General features: G+C 42.4%; 2 protein-coding genes across 3 annotated transcripts; one reads left to right on the top strand and one right to left on the bottom strand.

Annotated features, from left to right (window-relative positions):
* The first annotated feature begins 4,393 nt into the window (after positions 1 to 4,393).
* Positions 4,394 to 13,704, top strand: CCDC117 (coiled-coil domain containing 117). 2 transcript variants are annotated; one of them, XM_045826888.1, is made up of 5 exons: positions 4,394 to 4,716; positions 5,369 to 5,419; positions 8,033 to 8,257; positions 8,727 to 8,864; positions 10,623 to 13,704. In XM_045826888.1, the coding sequence occupies exons 1-5, from the start codon at positions 4,532 to 4,534 to the stop codon at positions 10,858 to 10,860; spliced, it is 837 nt and encodes a 278-aa protein (XP_045682844.1). In that variant the 5' UTR covers positions 4,394 to 4,531; the 3' UTR covers positions 10,861 to 13,704. The 2 variants fall into 2 exon arrangements, with proteins under 2 accessions (XP_045682844.1, XP_045682843.1); XM_045826887.1 differs by having other exon boundaries at positions 5,366 to 5,419.
* Positions 13,705 to 16,766: 3,062 nt separating this feature from the next.
* XBP1 (X-box binding protein 1) lies at positions 16,767 to 21,915 on the bottom strand. Its single transcript, XM_045826882.1, is given in 6 exon segments — positions 16,767 to 17,884; positions 18,170 to 18,277; positions 18,280 to 18,315; positions 19,578 to 19,718; positions 20,497 to 20,593; positions 21,627 to 21,915. Coding segments are annotated over 6 exon segments (1,170 nt in total). The 5' UTR covers positions 21,857 to 21,915; the 3' UTR covers positions 16,767 to 17,326.
* Positions 21,916 to 26,291: the final 4,376 nt, after the last annotated feature.

The following is a 26,291-nucleotide window of genomic DNA, read 5'->3' as shown; positions in this document are numbered from 1 at the left end:
GCACAGGTACTTGGTGCTGTTGACATCACCTCGGGTTCAGCTGTCACTCTAAGTTGCTCAGTAAGGCTGTCCTTCTATGTTTGACTTTGACTTCCACCTCTGGTACGTGCTGTTCCATAGTCCGTCTCAAGTGTAAGAGGTCCCCAGCCTGCTCCAGCATACCACCAGCTGTTCCTCGGAACAGAACGTTAAGCGTGTCCACAGGCACTCCACTTTTCTTTTGGTCCCCTCTTTTTAATCTCATGTCTTAATCCATTGGGCTTCTATAACAAATACGCTAGACTGGGTGGTATCAACAATGGAAATTTATTTCTCACAGTTCTGGAGGCTGAGATGTCTGAGATGGAGGCACCAGCAGATTCAGTGTTAGGAAATGGCCCATTTCCTAGTTCATAGATGGGCACCTTTTTGCTGTGTCATCACGTGGTGAAAAATGCAAGGGAGCCCTTTGGGAGAGTCTCTTTCATGAGAGTAATCCCCTCTTTCATGAGGGCTCCATCCTCATGAACTGATTGCCTCCCAGAGGCCCCGCCTCCTAACTGGGGGTTAGGATTTCCACATATGAATTTGGAGGGGACACAAACATTCAGTCCATTGTACCTCATCCTATTGAACATGTTTATTTTAAAAATATCCTTTATCTAACTATAAAGTAGAACATGCTTATTGGGAAAGAATAAAGCTTAAAATTTATGGCTCTCCCACTCCTCGCAGCTATTTGCCATCAATAGTTTAGTATCTCCTCTTTTCACTTTCTTTTTTTTAGTGTTTATTTATTGGTTGATTTTAAAGAGAGAGGAGAAGAGAGAGAAACAAGAAACATGTATGCCCTGAATGGAGACAGACCCCACAACCTTGGTGTCTCAGGACTATGCTCGAACCAGCGGAGCTACCTAACCAGGGCAGTTTCGTGTCTTTTCTACCTAGGGGAATGAAGCCTAATAATTTTGTATTGAACATCCTGACAAGGTTGTTTCTTGCTAAGCTCTATTAACTAATGACTATTAATTATGTAGACAAATTACTTATCCTATCTTAGTCTAGTTTTATTGTCTTCATGTAGACACCTATGACTACGTGTGGTCCAGCTGTGAGAGTAAAATAAAAAAATGTAGAGCTCTTAAGTGTGTACTGTGTACTAGCACACAGGCATGTACGTGTGCACACACAAATAAGAAAAAAGACTTGAAGAATATTCACAACAGTGGAGCTTTCTGCAGGATGGTACTAAGGCAATTTTTATTTGCTTCTCTGTACTTTTCTCGCCACCTCCACTAATTTTCTACTAAGAACCTATATTAGTTTTACAACCAGAAAACCCTGTTGTTGTTGTTTTTTGAGATAAAATAAAATTCGCCACCAGGAGAAAGAAGTCTGGAAGGGTTTCTCTACGTGTCTGCGTGGCTCTGACCTGCCAGTCCATGAGAGATGAACTGGAAGTCACTTCAAAGAGGCAGGCCTGTACTGTCACTGAGAAGAAAAGATGCCGTTAGTGGCCACTGTCAAGTTCTGCAGCCGCTCTCCCCAGGCTAAGGCAGGAGACAAGGCACAATAATCCTGTCTTTTGCTTCCAGGGATCGGAAGCCCCAAGCAGTCTCTCTCACTCACTGCAGTGAAGCTTTCCCTGATTGCACCAAAGCACCTTTTTCCAGGGAATTCAATGAGATGGAGTAAAGCCTAGCAGTCCAGGGCGGGGTCTAAAGTCTTGGACCTGGGCTTGAACTCCTTTACTTATAGCTGAGGGAGTTGGGAATCATAACTTGCCACACCTGCTGTATCTGTAAAATGGGAGTAATAAAAACATCTGACTTAGAGTTACTGGGAGGAATATTTGACTTTTCCTAGGCAAAAAGCACCTACAAATAGGAAGTACCTAATAAATTGTTAATTTTAGCACATTGCCTGATAAGAGATATGTAACCTGGTATAGAACAGTGAATGAAAGAATGAATCTGGATAGGCATTCGAGAAATATAGAAAAGAAGTTTCAGACTAATATATAGAATAAGACTCCCTTTTTATAAATATATACTTATATTTATATGTGTATATAACATCATCTAGCAGGGTTTTAAAATTTATTTAGAGAGAGGTAGGGAGAGTGAGAAAGAGAAAAAAAAAAACACTGATTTTTGTTGTTCCACTCATCCATGCATTCATGGGTTGACATTTGTACGTACCCAGATTGGAGATCAAAACCACAACTTCGGTATGTGGAGACAATGTTCTAACCAACTGAACTACCCAGCCGGGGCTAGCAGGGTATTTTTTTAAAGTGAGGAATTGGTGGCCTTTTGTAGAAATGACCCAAGAGACTATCGTTTAAATCCAGTTGAGGTAAGCAGTGTGTTATCTGAGGGAAGCAAAACAGGTTTATAAATGCCGCTAAGAAAACTTAAACCTAATCCATTATATTAAATTAGGCAAAAGGGGTTCATTCATTTTTTTCTTAGGTCATTACGAGGTCAATGGAAATGGAGAAAGACAATCTGGAAGCATTTCACAAGTTAAGCCCATAGAACTTGGTAACTGATTAAATACAGGGTGAACACAAAAGAGGCATGGATGATGCTTGGGTTTTTGGTTCAAAAGAGAAAAGCATATTTTGGTAGCTGAAACTGGCCTGGCACTGTAGGCTGGGACTTGGTGTCCTCTTGTTAGACAACTTCCCAGAATGTCAACACCAGACAAGGACTGAGATGTGACTTGGATGGATCAGGATAAAAGCAAGACAGCCCTGGCCAACTGGCTCAGTTGGTTAGTGTGCTGTCCTGATATGCCAAGGTTGCAGGTTTGATCCTTGGTCAGGGTACATACAAGAATCAACCAGTTAGGGCATAAATAAGTGGAACAACACCTCTGACTGGTGTGACTCAGTTGCAAAGCAAAAGGCTGCCCATTAGATTCCTGGTCAGGGCATATGCCTGGGTTGCAGTTGGGTGCCTGGTGGGAACGCTTACCAGAGGCCACCCGATCGATGTTTCTCTTTCGTGTCAGTGTTTCTTTCCCTCTCTTTCTCCCTCCCTTCCCCTTTCTCTAAAAAATAAATAAATAAAATCTGTTTTAAAAAGTGGAACAAAAAGTTGATGTTCTCTCCTCTCTCTCCCTTCCTCTCTATCAATCAATCAATCAATCAAAATGTAATTTTTTTTTATCCTCATCCAAGGACATTTTTTTTCATTGCTTTTAGAGAGGAAGGGAGAGAGGAAGGGAGAGCAAGTGAGAGATTAACATTAATGCGAGAGAGAAACATGGGCTAGTTGCCTCCCACACCCAGGGAACAGGGATGGTACCCTCCCAGACAGAGGATCAAAACTGCAACCAAGGCATGCGCTCTGACTGGGAATCAAACCCTCAACCTTTCAGTTATGGGATGATGCTCCAGCCATGTGAGCCACACTGGCCAGAGCATAAAAAAAATCTTAAAGATAAAAACAAGACTACTTCGTAATTATGTCTGAATACACACAAAAATGTGAACATTGTCTAAAACACAAAAACAACCAAATATCTCCCTATCCTGGCTAATATGAAGGACTGTTGCCTCCTTACCAATTACATGGTTAGCCTATCTTCATTCCTCACACCTTTTAGAAAAGATTGACTAAGATACCCAATCATAGAATTATCTCTGCTTCCTGACAATATTAATTCTAGAACAAAGCTCCATTTCCTTGAACCTTCCCACAAATTACCTAAGACAGCCCAAATCCTATAAAAAGTTCTACTTACTAGAAACTCCCTCACTGGAAGGAGTCTATTAATAAACACATCTTTGTTCAATTATAGGTATGTTCTCCATGGTCTTTGGCTGATGGGTATTGACGCTGGCACAAGCAACTCAGACTGGATGATGGATGGGGCCATTCCCGGTGATGGAAAAAAATAGGCATAATCAGTGGCTTGGGTTGACCAACTCCGCTAACTCCCCTGGCAAGCCTCTGGATGCCCCAGAAACTGGAAGGCCCTCTGTGGTCTTTACTGACACTCCCTGTTGTTCCCTCTGAGTCATCACCAACTTCATTTACATTAAAACACAGAAGGAATTAATAGCTGAATCTGTACTGTGTGCCAAGAAGCATTCTAAGGGCTCTATATGTTTAATTCATTTACTTTTCCCATCAACCCTATAAAGTTGGTATTATCATTAACGAGTCTTACGGCTGAGAAAACTAAGATACACAGATTACATAATTTACATACCTGGTGGAGTGAGGATTCGAACCTAGGTCACGTTCAAGGCCGGACAGAGCAATCCTCAAGCTTTAGCCTACTAAACCAAGGCAGCCATCTTGTTTGTAGTCTGCTAAGACTACAACTTCCGGCATTCCTTGCGACAGCAGCTCTCCACACACAACAAATCCCGGCGTGCTCCTGGGCGGCCCGGGGTGGAGGGTTCTAGAAGGCGTGACGTGAGGTCAAGAGCAGGCTCGGAGGCGGACACCTCTCAGCAGTCGCTGTGGCTGCAGCTGCCGGACCTGGGGACACGGGTGGCCGGGGCCGCGGGCGCAATCTGCTCAACTCCCCGGCTATGGCCGCGCTCGGTCGGCCCTTCAGCGGCCTCCCCTTGAGTAGCGGCTCGGACTTCCTGCAGCCGCAGCCGCCGGCCCTCTGCGGCCCGGCCTTGCCGCCGGGGGCGGACGGTGCAGAGCCGGCCCCTCGGCCGGGACCCCGCGTTTCCCCGAGCAGCCCCGGCGGGAGTGCGGCGCGCGGACGGTGAGGAGCCCGGCGCGCGCGGGGCGGGAGGGCGGGGTGCTCCCTCCTCAGGACCCTCAGGGGGAGGCTTATCAGCTCCGGTTTACCGCTGAGAAAGCGGATCTCCAGAGACCCTCCGGGGACTCCCTGGAAGTCCCCGGAGGTCGCGCAGCGTCGCGCCTCCGCTGGGAAGTGAGGAGACTTTCCCCAGCCGCACCGGGTCGGGCGGGGCTGGAACCCGGGCCCTCGGGAGCCCCGCTGTGCCCCGGCGGGTGCCGCGCTCGCCCCTCTCTCGGCCGCGGTGCGGCCGCTGCTGGGCTCAACTTCCCGCGCCTCTCGGACCATCCGCTGCCTCCTCTGCGCGCGGCGGGTCCTCCTAGTGATGCTACCCTGGGAAGAAAGCGCTCGTCCCGGCGCCGGCCCCGCACGCCTGTTTTCTCCGTGCGTCCCCAGGTGTATCTCCCGTTACCTCGTTGGGATGGAGCGTTTAGGTTCCAGTCCCCGCGTAGGTCCGGACCTCGCAGCGTTTACGCGAGGGACCGTGTGACCCGTGCAGCCGGCCCGCTGGGCAGGTGTGGGGTGGGGAGCCTGCCGGACGCGGAAAGCACAGACTCCGTCCATTTCCCCGGTGACTGATGCGTGTGTTTGTTTGTTTGTTTGTTTGTTTCAGCAGTGTTTCAGTTCCCTGCAAAAAGAAACACAAGCTAGAGCTGGAAGATGATGAGTAAGTTTCAGGCGCCATTTATTCGCTTAAGGGTCATTTAATTTACCTTGTTTTATATCTTCAGTTGTTTGTTTTAAGTGAAAAGGTGAAACGTTAGGTGTCTCTGAAAGGAGCCACAGGAAGTGGTGACATTTGCTGAAGAAAGGAACTGGGTGGCTGGCAAAGTTCAGAAACTTTTCATTTTATAATGGATTGTCAAGTTGAAATTTTCAGCCCCGTGAATGTTGTTACATGCACAAAGTAAAAGAATTCCAAGTGTGTAAGAGGGTGCGTGGTGAAAAGGCTTACTTTCCACGCTCACAGTTCTTCCCAGGGGCAACCCCGTTGCCTGTTACCTGTATCTCCTGTGGAAGATAATTTAAAAATTTACAAGCTGCCCTGGCTGGTGTGGCTCAGTGGATTGAGCGCCGCCTGCAAACCGAAGTGTCGCGGGTTCAGTTCCCGGTGGGGGCACATGCTTGGGCTGCAGGACAGGTCTGTAGTTGGGGGCGTGGGAGAGGCAGCTGATCCACATTGATATTTCTCTCTCTTTCCTGCCCGCCCTTTCTCTTTAAAAATAAATAAATATTTTTAAAGTTAAGGGGGAAAAGATAGTAGATTTGAAAGTTGCCTTATTTTAAAAACCACTGGTCCAGACAGTATTTATGTTCGTTGTTGCCTTGGGATTGCCGTGGGTACACAGGGACCTCTTTGCTTTCATCTTGCTGGGGTTTCCTATGAGAGGCTGTTGAATAAAGGATTCTAGTGCCTCTCTGACCAGATGGCTCAGTTGGTTAGTGTCATCCTGATACACCAAGGTTGCAGGTTTGATCTCTGGTCGGGGTGTATACAAGAAGCAACCAGTGAATGCATAAGAGAGTAGAACAATAAATCAATGTTTCTCTCTCTTTCTCTCCCCACCCCCGCCTTCCCTCCCCTACCCCTTCCTCTCTCTAAAATCAGTAAATAAAAATTTTTAAAAAGTTATCCACCTTTAACTTACAGATGGAGAGAGTGAGTCCCTGGGAGGGTGAGGGACTCGACCTTTGGGTGTAGAATGCCCAGAAGTGTGCTGTCCCGCTGCCACTCCACAGCTCTTATCAGTACTCGGAAGTCATTTACATGACCTTTTCTTTGGGACTTAATCATCACTCTTCCCTCATTATTTGCAAAGTAGACCTATAGGCATGACATAATTTAGTCCAAATCATGTTGGAGGACAGAAATCAGAACCCAGCACTTACACTTGGTTTCATTAAATAGTTGAATTGTTAGACGTGCTAGGAAATTACCTGTTCCCTCTAGATCTATTCTGTTTTCCTTAAAATATTTTGTTATGTGCTTAACTTTTTTCTGCTTTTCAAAACATCACATACTTGAAATGATTCAAGTATTATAGAAATATGAATAACTAGATATTCTTAAAATTTTCTTAGGAATTTAAATTAATTACAAATTAAACATTTAATAGCTGATTCCAAACAAAAATCTAGGTTCAAGAGAACATTATTACTTGTCAGACTTTGTATCACCAGAAACTTTAATATTGATTTTCATAGTCGTAACATAGAAGAGAAACTTCTCCTTGTGAAATGTACCGCTTCCTTTGACCTTCAGTTTAGAGTATGAGAAGCTGTGGTGGTCATGAATGAATTTTGTTGGTTGTAGAGCTCTGTTCTGGTCTTGAGATTGTACTTGCTGATGCCTAGACAATAAAGTACTTTTGGTCTAAATACTGAAATAGAAAGTATTTCTAAGGAAGTGGCTGGTTGTCTTAACTTGCTTCAGGCAGCTTTCAACTAAACTGGTCACGTCATAGTGCTTGTAAATGTTAGTTCATGGTAAGAGTTTGAATAGTTGAACGTTACTAAGGAGGCTGGAGGTTTTAGTTAAAATGGCACAGAAGTACGATTCGAGACCTCTGGGGTCTGTCTGGTGCCCAGCATGTAGCCATATCTTACATGACACTTTGGAGGGGGCACTTTAGTCTTTCTAGGTTCTAGTTTCCAAATCTGCAAAACAAAGAAATTAGAGGATGAACTCTAAAGTCTATGAAATGTAAGTTTTCTAGGAAGTAAAGATAGTTTATGTTTGAAGAATAGTGTGCCTCATTAGTCAAGAACTCAGAGAGTCAAATGACAGTATGACATTTGGCAGAGTACCAGGAAATTAGTAATACATCACCTGTGGTATTTGGAACAGACCTGATGAGGCATGTATTTTTGCCATAAGGGAATATAGGGTGCCTGCAGACCACCTCCCCATACGACCAGTTTGATGGAGCAGCAGCAGTCTGACAAAATATGGCTGGTGCTGGATTGCTGCTTTTCCTTATTCCCACTTGACCCATCCAGAGTCAAATAAATAGGAATGACTTCAAGTTCCCACCACGAGCACTTCTAATTTGAAAAAGCAGAATTTTGCAGGTACAGCTTAGTTTGGCAGTGAGAGCAGTAGAAGAAGACTTCTCAAGGTGTTTGTGAGAGTGACAGAAAAGAAAGTGCATGCTTTTCCATCTTGTAAACACACACTGTCAAAAATTGTTAGTTTATTCCATATAAGAATTTTATTAGAGGGATAGTATACATTTCATTTATGTTAGTCAGGATTTTCATTGTAATTTTTTTTTTCCAGTTGCCCAGTAAGAAAGAAAAGGCTAACTGAAGCAGGGCTCTGTGCTGGTCCTAATGACTGGATTCTTTGTGCACATCAGGATATAGAAGGTCATGGAGTAAATCCATGCACTAGTGGCCTTTCTGCACCTGGCATGTTAGATGTTATTTGTGAAGAAATGGATCAGACAACTGGAGAACCTCAGTGTGAAGTTGCCAGAAGGAGGCTTCAGGAAATTGAGGACAGGTAAATGGGCAGTATATATAGAGGGCATGTTGCTGTTCTGTGCAATGTTGTTACTCTTTTAATCTAGTCTAATTCATCATGTGATGATACTTTGACCCTAAACCTTTCAGAGAGACTGTAAAAATAAGGAAACTCATGTACACATTAAATGATAAAAGAACCTCTTCTCATAGAACTGGACAGAATATTTTCACTTCCTATCTCTATATATTAACTTTTGGTTTATGGGACTTTTCAGGGATACATTCTTCAAATTTGGTTGCATCTAACATAAAACTTTTGTTAACTATTGAATAACTCTTCTGTGTATAATTTTTTCACTCAGGTATAGCCTCCTTTTACTTGACCTTTTGATATAGCACCTGTTGCCTTTACCCTTTTTTATTTTAAAAGTTGTGTCCAGTTGCTAGAATATATAATAGCTTGACTAAGTAAGTTTTCTTTCTCTGCTCCTGCTGCCTTTATTTAGGATAATTGACGAAGATGAAGAAGTTGAACCTGACAGAAATATTAACCATCTCCCCAGTCTTGTCCTTTCTGATACCATGAAAACAGGTTTGAAGAGGGAATTTGATGAAGTCTTTACAAAGAAAATGATTGAGTCCATGTAAGTTTTGGTTCCTGGTTTCCATTCATTTACGATCTTGGAGGGAAAACCCAGTGTCTCTAGATGCTGGGTGCCCTACTCTAGCCATCTCTTCATGTCCTGATCACCAGCCAAGTGAAAGCACAGTAGGTTTTGTATTTAGCCCAGGTTGCAGACAGACCTTTTCAATTCAGGCTGCTTTGCCTATGTACGCTGGATTCTTTTGAAGTCCCGAAATTTACTGTATTCTATTTGGGAATGGGAGAATTGGGAAGAGAGAGTCCATTCTTTTCAAAAACATTTTCGAATTATAAGAGGAAGTTTATTTAGAAAGTTATGAAAGTAATAGAAATAGAAAAAAACTGGGTTGCATAGGCTCAGGAAACAAGTTACAGAGCAGAAGGCCCTTGGAGCTTAGGGAAGAGAAAGGCAAAGGTAATGAACATGCCTTGGGGGAAGGAGAGGGAAGGGAAAGGTGAGGTCCATGAAAGGGGCATAAGATTCACATGGCAAAACTACTTGTTTACCTGGCTTTTTCAGTTATCTGGGGAACACCATCAAAACCTAGTAAATAAAAAATGTCTTCCAGCAATCAAAAAAGTTATCACAAAGGCTACAAATCAAAGCTCATATGCTTGTCTCATAGTGTATTGAAGGCCTTTCAGTACACTATGGTTCTTAGCCCTAAGAACCACCTTGTCCGTAGACACAGTTTAATGAGTTCAGTTTTCTGGTTTCCTAGATCATCAGTAGAAGCACAGAAACAGCTAGTGACAGCAGAACAAACAAACTCATAGTAGTGAGTAGTAGAAGTATAGTGTGAGGACAAGAGAAGAAACTGGAAAGTGGGCATGAGCCTGGGGCTCATTAACACAAGAACTAATAGCTCTGTAATTCTCGTGGGCCTTAGATGATCTCAAGTCATCATTATATCATGTAGGCAAGTTATGAAGTGCCATTTAGGTGTTGCTCTGATAGGAATTGCTGCTTAGTGGGGGTGAGGGTCAAATATCTGAAAAATTCTCTTAGGACACCAGTCCTAATGATGCTAGGTAAAGTGAGTTCAGCTGCTGCTTGATGTTAGCTCACAGAGATTTTGGATTAGCCATCTAGCTTAAATTTGTAATTTATTGCCCAGCCCTGAGGGTGGGTAGATAGGTTAGCCAAGAGTAAGCAGATCACATTGCCCTCCAGCCTTGGTAGTTTTCCATAAGCTAACCTTTGGAGGTCTTCATTGTTCGTGCTTTATTTTGCCTGACTTGCCTTTGGGCTCTAGACCATCAAGTCATTAATGGTTGGCGGGGCGCATAGGAGGGCATAGTGGGGACAGGCGTAGACATTGGGTCCATAATCGTTTAGGTTTGCTTCAAAAAGCATTTACACTGGTACATCATAGCTATACTGAGTAAAGTGAATACTGAATTACTCTTAATGTGTTTGTCCAGTGTTTCATTTTCATCTATAATGGTTTAGTACTAGATAGTAGCCCACATCATACTATTAGAAAAGTTAAGATGTTAAAGACCTCTTATTTTTTCACATTGGATGTTTGTATTCTTATCACAGCACCAGTAGAACCAGTTGGTTTGGTTAAAAAATGCATGCAGAACTGTAAAATTTTATGTATTTGAGTGTCCTTTCTAAAGATTAATTTGGATTATCATAAATCGTCATTTCTTAACTCTACACATTAAATAGCAGACATTAGCTTTTTAACATACAGCTTTTATTTTCATGTCCTAAAATTTTTTGTTAAAAAATCTGTATTTTATGTCTTAGGAGCCGTCCTTCTATGGAGCTTGTGCTCTGGAAACCTCTCCCTGAACTCCTTTCTGATAAGCCAAAGCCATCATCAAATGCTAAGAACTACACAGGAGAGAGCCAAACTAAGCATGCCGTTGCCGGCACCGCCTTCCCTGGGAGAACTGAACTGTTCTTGGAACCTCGACAAACAGGGATGCATATTTACAGTAGTTTGGAGACAGCTGCTTGCACAGAAGAAGAGATGGAACTCTAGAAATGTGTTTCTGTACTAAAGGTGTCAATTTTAGAAGGCTCATGTGTTTAATTGAAACGGGTGTATCTCCACCTGTGATGTGGGGTGGGACTCATTTTGGGTAGCCATTTCTTAAATTCAACTTTTTGCCAAGGAAGCTTGTCTCAAGGGAAAAACTGTTTTCTAGAGGAATTAATATTGTGAGATTACAGTGTGCACAGGCAAGTATAGAAACTATACGTGTAAGGGTGACTTAAGTCATTTGTTACATGGTCTAAACCACAGGTGGCAAACAGAAGGCCCGAGGGCCGAATTCGGCCCTCTACCTTGTTTGATCTGGCCCGGCACCTTGTTTCTACTTGGCGGCAGTGCCAAGCACCTTGCCCCTAGTTAAGGACTAGTTACATTTATACAGTCCTAAAATTACATTTGGCCCTTTGAAGGCAACCATGAGACTGGTTTGACACCCCTGTTCTAAACTATTCAAATACTTGGAGAAAACTCAGACACTTGAGTTGAAAAAGATGCATTAAGAAAGAAGAATACTGCCACTACAACTGTACCCTGACAGTTGAATCATAACTGTATCTGTAGATATGAGCTCTGTTTACAGTGGTTCAGGGAGAAGGAGGGGGGAAAAAGCAGTAGCTTAAGCCTGTTGCTAAGAAATTTAATAGAGGCTCTGAAACTTGTACATTAGTTGTCAATTTAATGTAGCTAAATAGCCAGTAGCATTGTGGCTCACCTCTTTGCCTCTGTGAAAATGCAATGAAAATACAAAGAAGAGATTTTCCTTGGAGGGTTTTTTGCTTTGTATTACTGTAGCTCCTTGAATTCCCTTGTATAATTGATAAGCCAAGCTATTCAGTAATGTTTACAACTTAATCAACTTTGAGTGATGATTTAAAGGTAACCCCTATGCACATTGGCTATGAGAGAAGTTATCTTTTAGGTAATCCCAAGGAAGTGCTGTGTTAACTAAGCCCAGCATTGATAACTTCAGTAGTTAAAGAAAAAGTTGTACCTATATTAAGCTAGTTGAGTTTTTAATGTTAATTTAGAAAACAATGACTGAATAATTAACTGAGACCATATGTGCGGGCAATGTTGAGATTTACTGAAATAGCCAATTTGCCTGGTGCTTCAACTGTTGTGCAGTATCCTGAAAGTTAGTGGAGAATAGCTTCCTGCTAAAGGAAGTCTTCATTTTTCAGACCTGAACCAGCTCAAAATGTCCTTTGGGGATAACCAGGATTGAAGTTTTTCATTTCTCAGGAAGAACTCTGCTTGACAAGGACTCAGTAGTGCAAAGTGAAATGACAATTCCTTTAATGCTACAGAATATTCACTATAACTTATTAAATGAGTGTAATAGTGTCATGCTGGCCCTTTCCTCACACAGTGTGAACAGGAGACCACCCCAGTTCTTTTTGTTTTCTGGGTTTCTTCCCCTTTTAGAGGAATCAGATACCTTGTGTAGGGGAAGAAATGATTTATGCTAAGTATAGAGGTAACTTCTTTAGTAACTAGCTCCCAGACATTTTTGAAACACTCTGAAATCCCTTCCCTTGTTACAGATGGCGTAGAAGTCACAAGTCTGTTTATTGGACTGTTTCTTCTCTTGCCGTTTGTTCCTGCTTTCTCTATTTCTGTCTGGATAGTCAGGAAAAGATTTAATGTTTAATATTTAAACAAAATATTTAATGTCTACACAGTAAAATTACTCAAACTTCAAACCAGTATTTAAACCAGCTAATAGTTTCTTAATCTCAGATTTAGAGATGAATGTAAACTGTATTCTGTTGGAATTTGCAAGTGTTTGATTCATGCCATTTGAAAAACTGCTTTCAGGTCATTGTTCAATGGGACCAACTTGCAAAGTTTGCAGCCTTAAAGAAATCTCCATGCTAAAAAAAGTTTGTTCTAGTATAACCCCAAAACATGAAGTGACTGCCTGGAATTTGGAGTTAGTCCCAGCGGTAGGGTGGAAGGGGAGGTGACAGCTTTCCCAAGAAGCACCCAAATACACTGATTGTCTTCTGTAGGCATTGTTGGGCAGGCCTCTGGTCAAAGGTCTGTGTGATTGCAAAGGAGGAAAGAAGGGCCCCCAAACAAGGCTCTGGTACCATTGATAAATACAGGAGAGGATGAAGATTCTGTTAGTTAAAATCTAAATAGAACTTGTTTCAGGAGTCAAGATACCTGACATAATTATTTCTGCAGGAAAATGGATGTTTAATGCTTCTTTTTAAACTTCTTTCATATGTTCATGCAAAAATTATCTTCATCCTTGTGGTGCTTATTTATCTGAGCCTTCTCCACAGTCCCCAGGCTTCTCTGCTTTGTTTTTCTTTTGTAGCATAAGGCTTTTGCTTTTGCCTTAAGGTTTTTCTAAAGGGATAAGTCTTTTCATTTGGTACAGCTTTTACAGCATGGATCAAACATTAGCTTTCTATGCTAATGTGTGAAGAGAAAAAAATTATCTAAAGCAGGTGAGCTTTAATGAACAAATGTATATTTTCTCTGAGTTTGAGTAGGGTGTGTGTGGGTTTTGTTTTTTTGTTTTTAATTAGTATGAGGAAAGTAAGTCAAGTTCTCACAAATATTAATCAACCAATTTTTTAAAAAAATTTCATTGTTGAAAGGTGCAAATATAAAATTAGAAAAATATTAGAACCATGGCAAGAATGTTTACCAGCAAGTTTATTAAGTATTTTGGATTTGGAACTTGGTTTTGTTTTTTAATAGTGATAAGAATGGTACAGCACTAGGAAAATTCTGAAAAATTGTCAATTTTACTTTAAAATGAGAATCTGGTGTTACTGTATTTTATTGTTTTCAATAAAACTTCATAAGTGTTTTGGACTTTTTGAGATACTTGTATTCATGTACTTGAGTAAATGTAACAGCCACTTTGCTTTCCTCTAACTTGCTTTTGAAGTAGTGTTCATATTAGTGAGGGGCTAAAATGTATTCTGAAGAGATAATTATTTGGGGCTAAAAGTAAATTTCATAAATGAATTAGCTATTTGCAAAACAGGCATACTGTGTTTTGCCATTCCAAAGCCCTTAGAATGCTCTCTACTCTTACTAGCAATTTACTTTTGTTGTCAGTCAACAGCAGTACCATTGCTTGGTAATGGCAATGGATTGCCAGTATTCAGATGGTGGTGGTGACTGAGTCTTCAAAAATGTTCAAATATGAAATTGAAAATAGAATACAGAGTTTACAGTTCTGTTGTCTTTATAGGTTTGGGACCTTTAACAATAATAAGGAATAGGGAAATTGCATGATGTTTAATTACATGATCATTCCTCTCGACTTGATAGGTCACTGGGTGGCAGTGTTGCCTGCATATTTACAACCCTTGTTAATAAATATGGATCCCTGACGTATGGGCAAGGCAGAGTTAAGTTTGGGTTACAGTTACAGAAAACTCAGGATCTCACTTTGTTTTTCACCAAAATTAGGAAATCTCAGCTAAAAGTTATCTTTAAAAGTTCTTTTTTAGCCCTGGCTGGTGTGGCTCAATGGATTGAGTGCTGGGCTGGGAACCAAAGGGTTCAGTTCCCAATCAGGGCATATGCCTGGGTTGCAAGCCAAATCCCCAGTAGGGGGGCACACGAGAAGCAACCACATACTGATGTTTCTCTTCCTCCCTTCCCCTCTCTCTAAAAATAAATAATCTTAAAGAAGTTATTTTACCTGTTCGCTAACTAAAACTTTAGCAGCAATGACAAGATTGTATTATAATCCAATTCACCAGGTCCAGTGTTCAGACTTGACCAGTGGTTTTACAGTCCTTTTGTAGCAATATCTAAAGTGGCATTTAGATTTCATCAAAATCTACAGTGAGGTTCAGGCAGTGTAATATGTCATTACTTGAGGGGGAATATAGTTTTGTGTACATCCATTTGGTTTAAATATTCTACCATTGGCATTTTAGAGAGAACAACTCCAGCCAGATAAATATGTTGTCTTTCAACGACTGATTAGTGGGGTAAATAAGCCAATCTTGCTGTCTCTCAATGAACATAGAGAAGTCACAAGGTAAAGGTTTAATTCTTAGATTATAGACTTTAACCAATGCCATAAAATATACCTGGAGTAGGCGGCATTACCTTCTGCCTACAGTTTTGTGCCTACTTTGTGTCTGCTCCAGTAGTATGCCTAGAAAAGCAAGGAAGCACACAAAGATCGGTGTTTCAGGGCCCAAGGAAATGCTGTGCAGCCATCTGTCACCTGATTCTTTCAATTATGGACAACTCTTAACATTTAGTAGAAATTGTGTTTCAGTTTTGTAGGAAAAGGTCTTGATTTTTGTTGCTAACCATTGGATTTAGTGTTTCAATATGAAGATGTCCTTGAATACCAGGTGTTTTCTCAAGACTGAGCGGTAGTTTTTTTCCCCCATCTGTGCAGGAAATGAAAACCCTGATAATCTACACAGGTTATGTATGTCCTGTGTGTTTTTCCTGTTAGTACAGCTGCCTCTTTCATGTGATGTCATTGAATGGAAATTACTTGAGCCTCAATCTCCAGATGCTCGTGCTATTATGATGGAGGCTTAAAATGCATCTGTAATTGCATCTGCCTACACAATCCCTAAATATATTTTCAGCTCTTAAGTTTTCAGTTATAGAAAATCAGGTGGTTAGGTTTTTAATCACAGGGACAGCTGGAGACAGTCCTTACATTTACGATACAGAAACTCAGAGTCCAAGTAAACTTGCATGCCAAGAGCCAGGGTTGGGCTCTGGCTTCAGTGACCAAGGATCTTAGGTTGTCTTGCTTGCAAGTATGCTTGTAGACTTGGCTCCAGTCACACCAAAAGCATTCCCTTGTGCTTGGTTGAGACTCTACTTTGCATTGCCTTGCTGCTTGGGACTCTTTGAATCCCATCTCCTTTTCTGTATTGTACTCATTCACTTTGACCTCCCCAGGGGTTGTCTTAATAAATATTGGCATAGAATGCTGGCATGGGTGAAATGTTTTAAGACTTTATTTGTTTATTTTTAGAGAGATGGGGAAGGGAGGGAGAAAGAGAGGGAGTGAAACATCAGTGTGTGGTTGCCTCTAGCATACCCCATATGGGGATATGGCCTGCAACCCAGGCATGTGCCCTGACTGAGAATCAAACTGGCGATGCTTTGGTTTACAGGCCTGTGCTCAATCCACTAAGCTACACCAGCCAGGGCTAATATCTTTTAAGAGGATTCCGAAGGAAGAGGTGCACCATGAAGGATGATGAGGTCGTCAAGTGTCTAGTTTGGGGATTGTATTAATATCTAGGATTTTTCCTTGAACAGGTTCATTCTTTAGTGAAACCAGTTCTAGAGTGTATCTAATTCTGTAAGAGATTAAAATCCTTCCAAAGTGGATTAGGTGGTAATAGCTAACTTCTGAGTGTTTGGGATGGTGCCCAGCATATCCTAAGTGCTTATATCATCTGTGTGAATTGTTTAACTGTTAGAGATGTTGACTATTATGCCCCTTTGCGGATGAGGAAATAAGTGATGTGAGGCATCCAGGGTTACCAGCTAACAGCGGCAGAGTTAAACTCAGGGAGTCTGCTTCTAGAATATGCTCTTAATTCTTTTAATAACTGTAAGAAAACTTTGATTTAACAGCATGTCCTCTCACGAGATGGTATAGCGAAACAGTGGTTAAGGGTTCTAGCTCTGCCACTTACTAGCTGTGATATGGTTCATTAGACTGAAGAAACTCTCAGAAATACAGTAACTGTTCAGAGTAGATTGTAACACTTATGGCCAGCAGGAATTGGAGCAGGCAGTAATTAAGGGGGAAAAATCTTCAGTCACTTTAAAAACTGGCATGCTTACTGAAGTTGGATAAATCACTACCATGGCAAACAGTGAAACACCTAGAGGGAACATAAGGTCCAAGAATCAAAGAACAAAGACACTGCATTGCACTTTTTAATTGCATGGGTAGTTTTAAATAAATGGAGAAAGCACCTTCAGAAGTTATACTAGCAGGGAAAGATGCCATTGAGCATTTACATAGTAAATTTCTATAGCTTTATAAAAGATTCTTGATCTTTACTGGAACTGTACATGAGGGAAAAGGAGCCCCCTCAGGTAGGTTTCTCTTTGCTTGCAGAAGCAAACTAAGGACCTAAAATTGGAGGCAAGCCTGGGATACTGAGAAGGGAGAAATGATAAAGGGCCACTTATAAATTCCCTGTCTGATGTCCTCTACGTAAGTATTTTAGGGCAAACTGCTGCCCTCAAGATAAAGGTACAACCTCAAAAGCTGTAATTTTGCATTATTGTACTGTATCAGAGTACCTTGCACACTGCTGAATGTCAAAAGATAATACCTGGGGTGACCTGTGAGGTTTGAATGGACAAATTCTTCACTATGTACCTTCTACTTTGGCTTTTGAATGAAGCACAAAAAGGCGCCTCTGCTATCTTCCAGGCAGTGTAATAGTCAAGGAAAAGGGTAGTAGTGGATCATTCCTTAGACACTAATAAGCTGGGGGAAAAGCTCATTGGCAAAACTGTCCTCCCAAGAATGGTCTGCACCAAGCAAAGAGGACATGTCGCTGAAAGGGGAAGGAGAGCCCTCATATCTACAGTCACTGTAAGCATCCAGTAGGCAGGAAGATGGCTTCAGGCAGTGGCTGGATGAAAGTACATCTGGGATGTCCAGCTCTGGAATGAAGTCATCTTCTACAAGTTCTTCCTTCACTGCGACAGTTAATTCAGGGAGATCTTTCTCTGAGGGGCTGGAAGGTGCTTCCTCAATTTTCACTACCACATTAGCTTGGCTCTCTGTCTCAGAGGGGATCTCTAAGACTAGGGGCTTGGTATATACATGGTCAAAACGAATCAGTTCATTAATGGCTTCCAGCTTGGCTGATGACGTCCCCAGTAATGGAGAAGGGGAGGCCGGTAAGGAACTGGGTCCTTCTGGGTAGACCTCTGGAAGCTGCTCCACGCTGGTAGGCTCTGGAGAAGGACATCTGAGGAACATGACTGGGTCCAGGTTGAACAGAATACCCAACAGGATATCAGACTGCAAGAAGGAAAAAATAAATGGAGTCCAACTATGAGAATGCACCTGAGAATCCACCTAAAATACCTAGTACTAGGTTCTACAATGTAAATAAATCATTATGCTGTATGATAACCTCTACAACCCACCAAATCCATTTACCTTGAATCACCTGGAAACAGGAAGGTAGTAGATGTTCACCCTTAACCCAACCCAAGCTAACTCACACCCTAATCTGTCTGGTTCGGGATACTGGGCATCAAGCAGATGTTCTACAGCTCTTTAGTACATCCGGATAACCCCTACCTCAGAGTCCGAAGAGTCAGCACTGTCAGAATCCATGGGGAGATGTTCTGGAGGGGCAACAACTGGGCCTGCACCTGCTGCAGAGGTGCACGTAGTCTGAGTGCTGCGGACTCAGCAGACCCGGCCACCGGCCTCGCTTCATCCCCCTGAGAGGAGACACCGAAGTGAGTAAACCGCTCAAACGGCTGAGAATCCCCAAGGAAGAATGCCCACAGGGAACACGATTCTCAAGTTTCAAGAAAGTTAGAAAACTAATCTACAGAGCTGAAATCTTTCCCTTACCTTTGTTATTTCCATTTTCTTGAGTCCTCCTCAAGAAAAGATGAGAAAAGGGAGTAAGACTAACTTTTCATTTTAACTTTATATGCTATGAAATATTTTTTACTCCCCAAAGATTCAAGCAGGATTAATATTGTCCTCTTTAAGATTTTATTTATTTACTTTCAGAGAAAGGAGAAGGGAGGGAGAAAGAGAGGGAGAGAAACATCAACGTGCCAGAGAAACATCGATTGGTTGCCTCTCACACATCCCTAGTCGGGGACCTGGCCCACAACCCAGACATGTGCCCTGACGGGGAATCGAATTGGTGACCTTTCTTTCAGTCTGTGGACAACACCCAAACACCCAACCCATTGAGCCACACCAACCAGGGCTAGGACTGATATTTTTAAATAATACCCTAATTGATAGTCTCCATAATAATGTCCCTAAGTAATACAGTACTATAGTAAATTTAGGCCCAAAATCGTTTGGGATAGTAATTATTTTAAAGTTTGTCTTGAATACTACTACCTTCACAGAATAGAACGGCCCTACTGTTGATCTTAGACCATGTAAGCATTGTCACTGAAGTTAACAGAATCCACAGATTAAAAGCCATAAATCTTTTTTTGTTGTTGTTAAAAGAGAGGGAGAGAAACATCAATGTGTGGTTGCTTCTTGAGCACCCGTTACCGGGCACCTGGCCCTCAACCCAGGCATGTGCCCTAGACAGGGAATTGAACTGGAGACCCTTTTGATTCGCAGGCCTGTACTCAATCCACTGAGCCACACCAGCTAGGGCTAAAAGCCATAAATCTTCCATCAGAGAAGTGTCACTGTGAAAATGTATCCTTTCCCTACTTGTTCACATTCATCAAAAGGCTACTATAAATTTAGTAACACTCAAAGTCAGATTTGACTGGCCCTCTTATTCTGATCCTCCTTAATACTAGCACATCTTGCTGGCTAACAACGTTTGTTAGTACTTACTGTTAGAGAGTCATGTAACTTATTTTAATTGTTAGGACTGAGTATATTCAATACACAGTTGAAAATAAATAAGTGTCATTAAAGAAAGAGGGTCAGGTCATGTCAATTAGAACCATGTCACTTCTCACATATGGCACCAAATAAAGGAGATACTTACCTTGGTCTCCTCCTCCTCTTCTACTGTAGCATCCTGAACCTGGGCATCCATCCCCAAGCGCTGTCTTAACTCCTGGTTCTCTACTACAAGGCCATGAGTTTTCTCTCGTAAAAGTTGATTTTCTTGCAAAAGTTTTTGGTTCTGGAAGAAAGTTCATAAGAGGCTATTAAAACATCTAATTCTTTCACTTAATACACCAGATGAAGTTTCACACTACAATTAATTTCCTTCTACACTGGAAAAACTATGTTTATCCAGTTCATATTAGGCAGTAGAAGGCATGGTCATAATCACTAAGTTATTTAAGAAGGGTCATTTCATGGGGTCACAAATAACACAATGCCTCCAACTAATGTAGACCCCAGCAAAGGGTGACTGGTAGCTTTAATTTAAATGTTTAAAAAAAATCCTATCTTGAACTGGCAGGTAATAATAAAAGTGGACCATAAAATCGAAATATGTAAAACAAGAAATAAAAACAATATAAATAATCCTTATGTATTCAGGATGTGTAACTGGCAATAATTTAAGATTTAGGTGGACCCTAAAAGGGACAGGGAACCGTTAGTGGACTTTGGCCAAGCCAGGAAGGGGCTCAAGCTTAAGCAATGATTTCCTATCTGCTCTTAATGACTTCTTAGTACTAACTTGATAAACATTGTTGGAATGTTGTAATTCACTAACTCTGAAACAGATCTAGCACCACATGCCAGAAGGTCAATCCTTCTCTCATCAAACTTCACCACTTAACCAACTACCTATCTACCCTCACTTAGATTAGTTTAACTTTTAATTACACCCTCAATTTTATTCTAAAGGGACTGAAACAACTTGAGATGGGCAACAAATACCAGAACATTTATCAAGGAAGAATATTACAGTGGATGAAAGAGAAGAGTTTAGCCTTAAGTATTTTTACCTCTTCTTCCAAATCTACCACTTGTTGTTCCAGCTCACTCATTCGAGCTTTCTTTCGGTCTCTGGCAGTCTGAGCTGCTACTCTGTTTTTCAGTTTCCTAGGAACAGAAGCGATATACCACACTGAGTCATCTCAAACCTTATTTATATCTTTATTTGAAAACGTGGCCAGCTGGTGCTTTCACATCAATTTACAGTACACAGTAGACTAATGGTAAAATCCACTTCAGGCTCTTCCCCTCAATCAAAGAAAACAAAAATACAGCCTTCTTTCAATCTCACTTGAAGAACTGCGTTATTCTCTCCCATATTGCGTCATCCACCTCAGTCTCCTTCCAGCCACAGCACGGGGGCTGGACACAAATATTACTCATCTGGCAACGCAATAAATTTCCCCCTCCCCTTTCCACTCCCCCGTTACTTCCTGACTCCAATTCCCTCCACCGGGATCAACCTGGACTATCTAAATCTAGTGAAGGCCTCAGTTGCGCAATGACATAAACCCTCTCTCCCCAAGCACAGCTCAAACAGGGGAGAGGCTGACGCCCTCCCCTCTAGTGCTGAGGTCCAGGGCAGTCCTGGATCCTAGGCCGGAGCCGCGTCTGCTGCAGGAAGCACTTAACAAACCACAAAGTGCACACTGCTCAGAAAAGAACTAACATTACTTAGTTAAGTAACAGGCGCTACTATCTTAATCTCCCCCACAACCTCATGAAGTAATGACCATTTTAAGGACGCAGAGACTGAGTTTGACTAGAAAGCCTCGCAGCCCTTTCAACAGCTGTCATTTCAGCTGCTCCTTAAAATACAGTAGGTACACCGAGGGCTATTGGACTCCAAGTTCAGAAAAGCTGCTTCTGTGGTCACACATCAACGGGGCCTGGAGCCCAGGTGCCCGAATACCCAGTTCTAGGCATCTCTAACGAGACAGAAAAGAAGGAAATAAAGAAGACCTGAGCAGCCCGGACTCGATTCAGCGTGGTGGATCCCGTCAGTCCAGACTTCCTGTCCCGCCCCGCGCCACGCTGGCACCAGACTGGCCGGGCGCGGGGCGCCCGAGCGCGGCCCGATCCAGACCCAGACCCCTGTCCCGGTTTCGGATCCGGTCCCAGACCCGGATCCCTCGCCCACCTCCGCAGTGCCTTCTCCTCTGGGCTCAGGTGTGTGAGGCGCTGTCGCTTTCGAGCCTGGGTTGGACCCCCGCTCTCTGCCTCTGGGCCGGCCCCTCGCTGGCCCGCCGGCAGCATGAGTGGCACATTCCGGCCGGCCGGGGCTCCGGCGGCAGCGGTGGGCTTGCTGGACAACAGAAGCACTTTGGGAGCCCCGGAGGCCGGGCTCTGCGCGGATGCCACCACTACCATGGCCCAAGAGTGTCGACACGATCACGTACTGCCACCGCCCAGCCGCCTGGCCCTGCCGCCCCAGCCTTTCTATGGTCGTGGCCCCCCTCGATTGGCCAGCGCTGCGTGACGCATGGAGGATCTCATCGCCTATTGGTTTTGAGGGCCCTGCGGGGGCGGAGCCCAAGTGTCCAGCGTGGTTGCGCATTTTCTCCTGGGATATGCGGGCGACATTTTTCCTTGGGGCGACCGGCAGAACCCAACGTTGGCCAGTTGCGGGGTCCCGCATGGCTGGGGCTAGGCGGAGTCTCGGTAGCAAAGTAGTTCTTCCCCTAGGCTGACGCATCTTTACTCGGAATGACGATTTAATTCCAAACCGAGAGATGTCCAGACGGAGGAATTTTTACCCGGACGAACAGATTGTTACCGCTGGCTGATAGAATTTTAACTTATGCGCCACTTCATACCCCCGAGTGGACGGAGAGTCGAGAGACAGCCGAATCGGGCCTTGAGTTGAAAAACAAAGCCTGTGAAGAAATTCTGCAAAATAAGAGCCTTTATTTAGATGAGATTGCGCATTTTTGGCTCATGGTAAGGGCTTAATAAAAACGATAGATGTTATCTCCGAGTGGCAGGAATACACGTGTTTTAATTTTTTTTTTTGCATGTGTAAGTTTTCTAGTATGAGCGTATGTAATTTTTTTAAGGAGAAAAACATGTCACTTGTATAAACGAAGGGAAGTTCAAGGTTTATGCCCGGCAGTTGCGGCGTGATGGGGGTGGAGGAGCTGTGGGGCCCGGCGGAGAACGACCTTGAGCAAAAGGGGCCCTCAGGTCAGCATCTAGGGACCAATTTGGACACGTGAATACTAACATGGAAAACCCCAAGAAAACGCCTCACACATACAAGTTTACTTTTTAAAAGCAAATTACAAACGGTTAAATTCTCTAGAGTCACAAAGCAATACAATAGTTACTGTTTCCTCTGCTCAGCACAATTCTAAGTTCTAGGGAGGCAAAGATCAGTAAAATCCTAACCAGTGATTGGAATATCTGCAAAAAGTGAAAAGATAGAGTTAGTTCTAGGCAATTCTATAGTGTTAATATGTCAGATTAGTTCTTCAAGTATATTTTGGTGGGGAAGGAACTAAATCAATTCAATCTCGATATGCAGGCCCTTTACAGGGGGGCAGTTCCTGTTATTCCCACAGGTGCCCCATGAAGTCTCCCAAATAGGCAAAGTGAAATCCGTGACAATTTATTTAAAATGGTCTAGCCCAGCTCACGGCTCCCTGAGCACATGCTGCTTCTATGGACAGGAAAAGGTGGTGGTGATCCCAGACTCCCCAAGACAAAGAAGCATGCCTCCTTAACTGGTCAGCCTTGAGCTACGTGGGTCCTAACGTGCCTGCAAGGATAGGAGAGTTGCCTCTGGTCTCCCAGGCCTTTTGGGAGAAGTTTTTGGACTTCCTTCTGTTTGAAAGCTGTACATTTAAGGGTTAAAGGACCTTGGAAAGCTGTAAGACATTCTGAGAAAAGTCATGTAATTGTCATGTAACCTTTTATTTATTAAGTTAATATTTGTGAAGGCCAAGAGAATGTCTGGCACTGTGTGAAAAAAATCCCATAAAAACTAAAAAGAAATTTAAATCATTTAGGCATAAGAAGAAAGTGCATGGGGCCTCCATACCCCAGTGAGGAACCATGTGGAGAAGGCCCAAGATGCTGGTGCAGAGGAGAAAAGTTGGATGGATTTCATTGTGGTCTTGCTTAACCCAGTAGTAAAGGAATGTTGAAACTGACTCCCCCAGTTTTGTTTTCAAGACTTTTATCTTTTTGATAAAATTTTAAATTGTGCGCGTTTTAAAGTAATTTGACACAATGCAGATTGCTATTTATGAAGTCTCCAGCACTCACTTGCAAACCTTTGAACCATTTCAGATCCTCCATGTAAGACTAATCTGATCATTCTTGCATCAGATGCCATTAGCATTTTAAAGCATTTACTAGGCACTAGTGATAAGAGCTCTAAAGAATATGCAATACAAAGTTCGTAGTCTTGGTGAACTGTAAGAAAACAGTGATGAGAAGCAGGAAATCATTAAATCTAAATAAGTGTCAATGCAATAATACAAAACCCAGTAATGGAAACCTAAAATTCAAGAACTGCTCTAATATGGCAGTCGCCAACTATGTGTGGCTGTTAGGCACTTGAAATGTGGCTACTCAATTAAAATGCACTGCGAGTATGGAAGACAGACACAGTGGGTTCAAAGGCTTAGTATGAAAAAAATGTAAAATATTTCATTGATCTTTTTTATATTGATTGTGTTGAAATGATAGTAGTATGTTTGATATTTTGAGTTAAACTGCTTTTTAAAAAATTAATTTTACCTCTTTTTAAAAATTGCTAAATGTTTTAAAATGACACAAGTGGCTTGCACTGTATTTTATTGGGTAGCCCTGGTCTAGATGATATTTCAGTGTGTGAGGTGGCACAGGTAAACAGAGAGAAAAAAGGTGAATAAAAGTGTGTTAAGGTTCCTGCCTCCTTTAGTGAAAAGGTATGCATAATGATTAATACTAGACACTATTACAATAAATAGATGTGTTAATAGTGATTTTTGAATTAATGTGCATGTGCCCCTAAGGGCACAGAGACTTTCCAAGCCACATGTGTGGACACATGCATAAAATCTCTTTTCCAAGACGCACATGCCTGAGAATGGTGTCTCTGAAGCAGATTCTTTTCCCCACCTCTCCATCCACAGTCCCCATTCTTGCACCCTGCAGAGGGGAGACCCTCTTTTCACTCATGCTGAATCTTTCCAAGATGCCCGGTCCTGACATAGAAAAACCGCTGAGATTCTGAACAAATAGGCCAGGCAAGCTATTTGTGATGGTATTGAGAAAAAAAAAAAAATTACCCTCATCACTGAGTATCAAATTCCTTCCCAACTCCATTGGTTCTCATTCTTTGTTTTCAGGAAAATGGAAGGAAGACAAAATTGAGTTGTCAGCTCTGAGTTCAATACAAAAAGTTTTAGTGATGAGTCATTATGTGACTTGGCTTCTAACTCAAAAGATGTTCAGACAATTGAAGGACATTGTTAAAGCAAGATGCCTTCCACCCCCATCCTCTTAGCTTTATGAATAACAGTTTTGGCAACTTACATTTTTGTAATGAAAAATAAAACAAAATTGATGCCAAATCCTGTCTCATTCTAGCAATAAGTACTATTAATCCATTGATACATGAATCCAAAGATATATTTCCAATATAATTTTACTTTCTATGTTTAATAATTCCTCAAAAATTAGGGATGTATATTGTTTTGACAAACTTTATAATTTAATAAGGTCTATCTTAATTATGATAGCTTCATGCAGAATTATTTTTACAATAAGAAAAAAGTTTTTAAATACTTAAATACATGTACTTTCTTGTAGGGTAGCCTATTAGATAATCAACATTAGACTTTTAATATATGAAACTATATTACATTGGGATAAAATACTATAAAGTTGAATGGAAATAAAAGAAAGAGAAATGAAAGTTACAGGTTCTTATAAAAGAACTTGTTAGTACTTTTTTAAACTTTTGATTTTATCTAGGCTTCTGGTCAAGATGGGGACATAGGCAGACATGGCTCACCTCTTTGTACAACCATATCAAAATTGCAACTAAAATATAGAACAACAATCACTCAGGAACATCAGAAATGAAGTTGAATGGAAGTCCGACAGCTATGGAATTGAAGAAACCATATCCATTCGGACTGGTAAGAGGGGCACAGATGTGGAACAGGATGACCCCACACCCACGTGGATAAAAATTCAGGAGGAATATCTCCGGAGTGACGAGTGCTGGACCACACCAGGCCCCCAGGCCTGGATTCCGGTACCAGGAAGATAAGTCTCTACAACTTCTGGTGGCAAAACCCAGCAGGGACTGAGTCAGTGGAGGAGGCTGCTGGAGCCCTAAGCAGTTCCTCTTGGGGAACCCACACACGGACTCACCTACTCAGACTCACTCCCTCTGAGCTCCAGCACCGGGGAGGCAGCTTAAAGGGCAGCAGTGGTATGCAGGGAGACACTGAGTGTCTGGCATCGGGGTGAGCAGAAGCCATTGTCCCTTTGCTGAGCCCTCCCGGCACAGAGCCTGTAGGCTAGTGCCATATCTATCTGAGACTCCATCAACCTGGCTAACACTGTGTGACCCACCTTGGAGATTCACAGAGGCTCTAGCACACCCTACTTACCGGCCCACCCAAGCTGCTTTTCCGTAAGAATGGCTCATCTTGCCTCCTAAATCCTATCAAACAAACAACAGCTGGCTTCAGCAAACCCTAGAGGCAGACAGATTAGAGTCACAGCTTGGCTTCACCTGGGAATTGCCAAACCCAGCCTGAGCAGCAGCCATCTCAGATTGCTTTATAACTCAGGCAGGATGCCC

This window comes from Phyllostomus hastatus, unplaced genomic scaffold (assembly GCF_019186645.2).
Source record: "Phyllostomus hastatus isolate PE091 unplaced genomic scaffold, TTU_PhHast_1.1 phas_scaffold_760, whole genome shotgun sequence".
Classification (NCBI taxonomy): Eukaryota; Metazoa; Chordata; class Mammalia; order Chiroptera; family Phyllostomidae; genus Phyllostomus; species Phyllostomus hastatus.
This window is presented reverse-complemented; position numbering and strand designations above follow the sequence as displayed.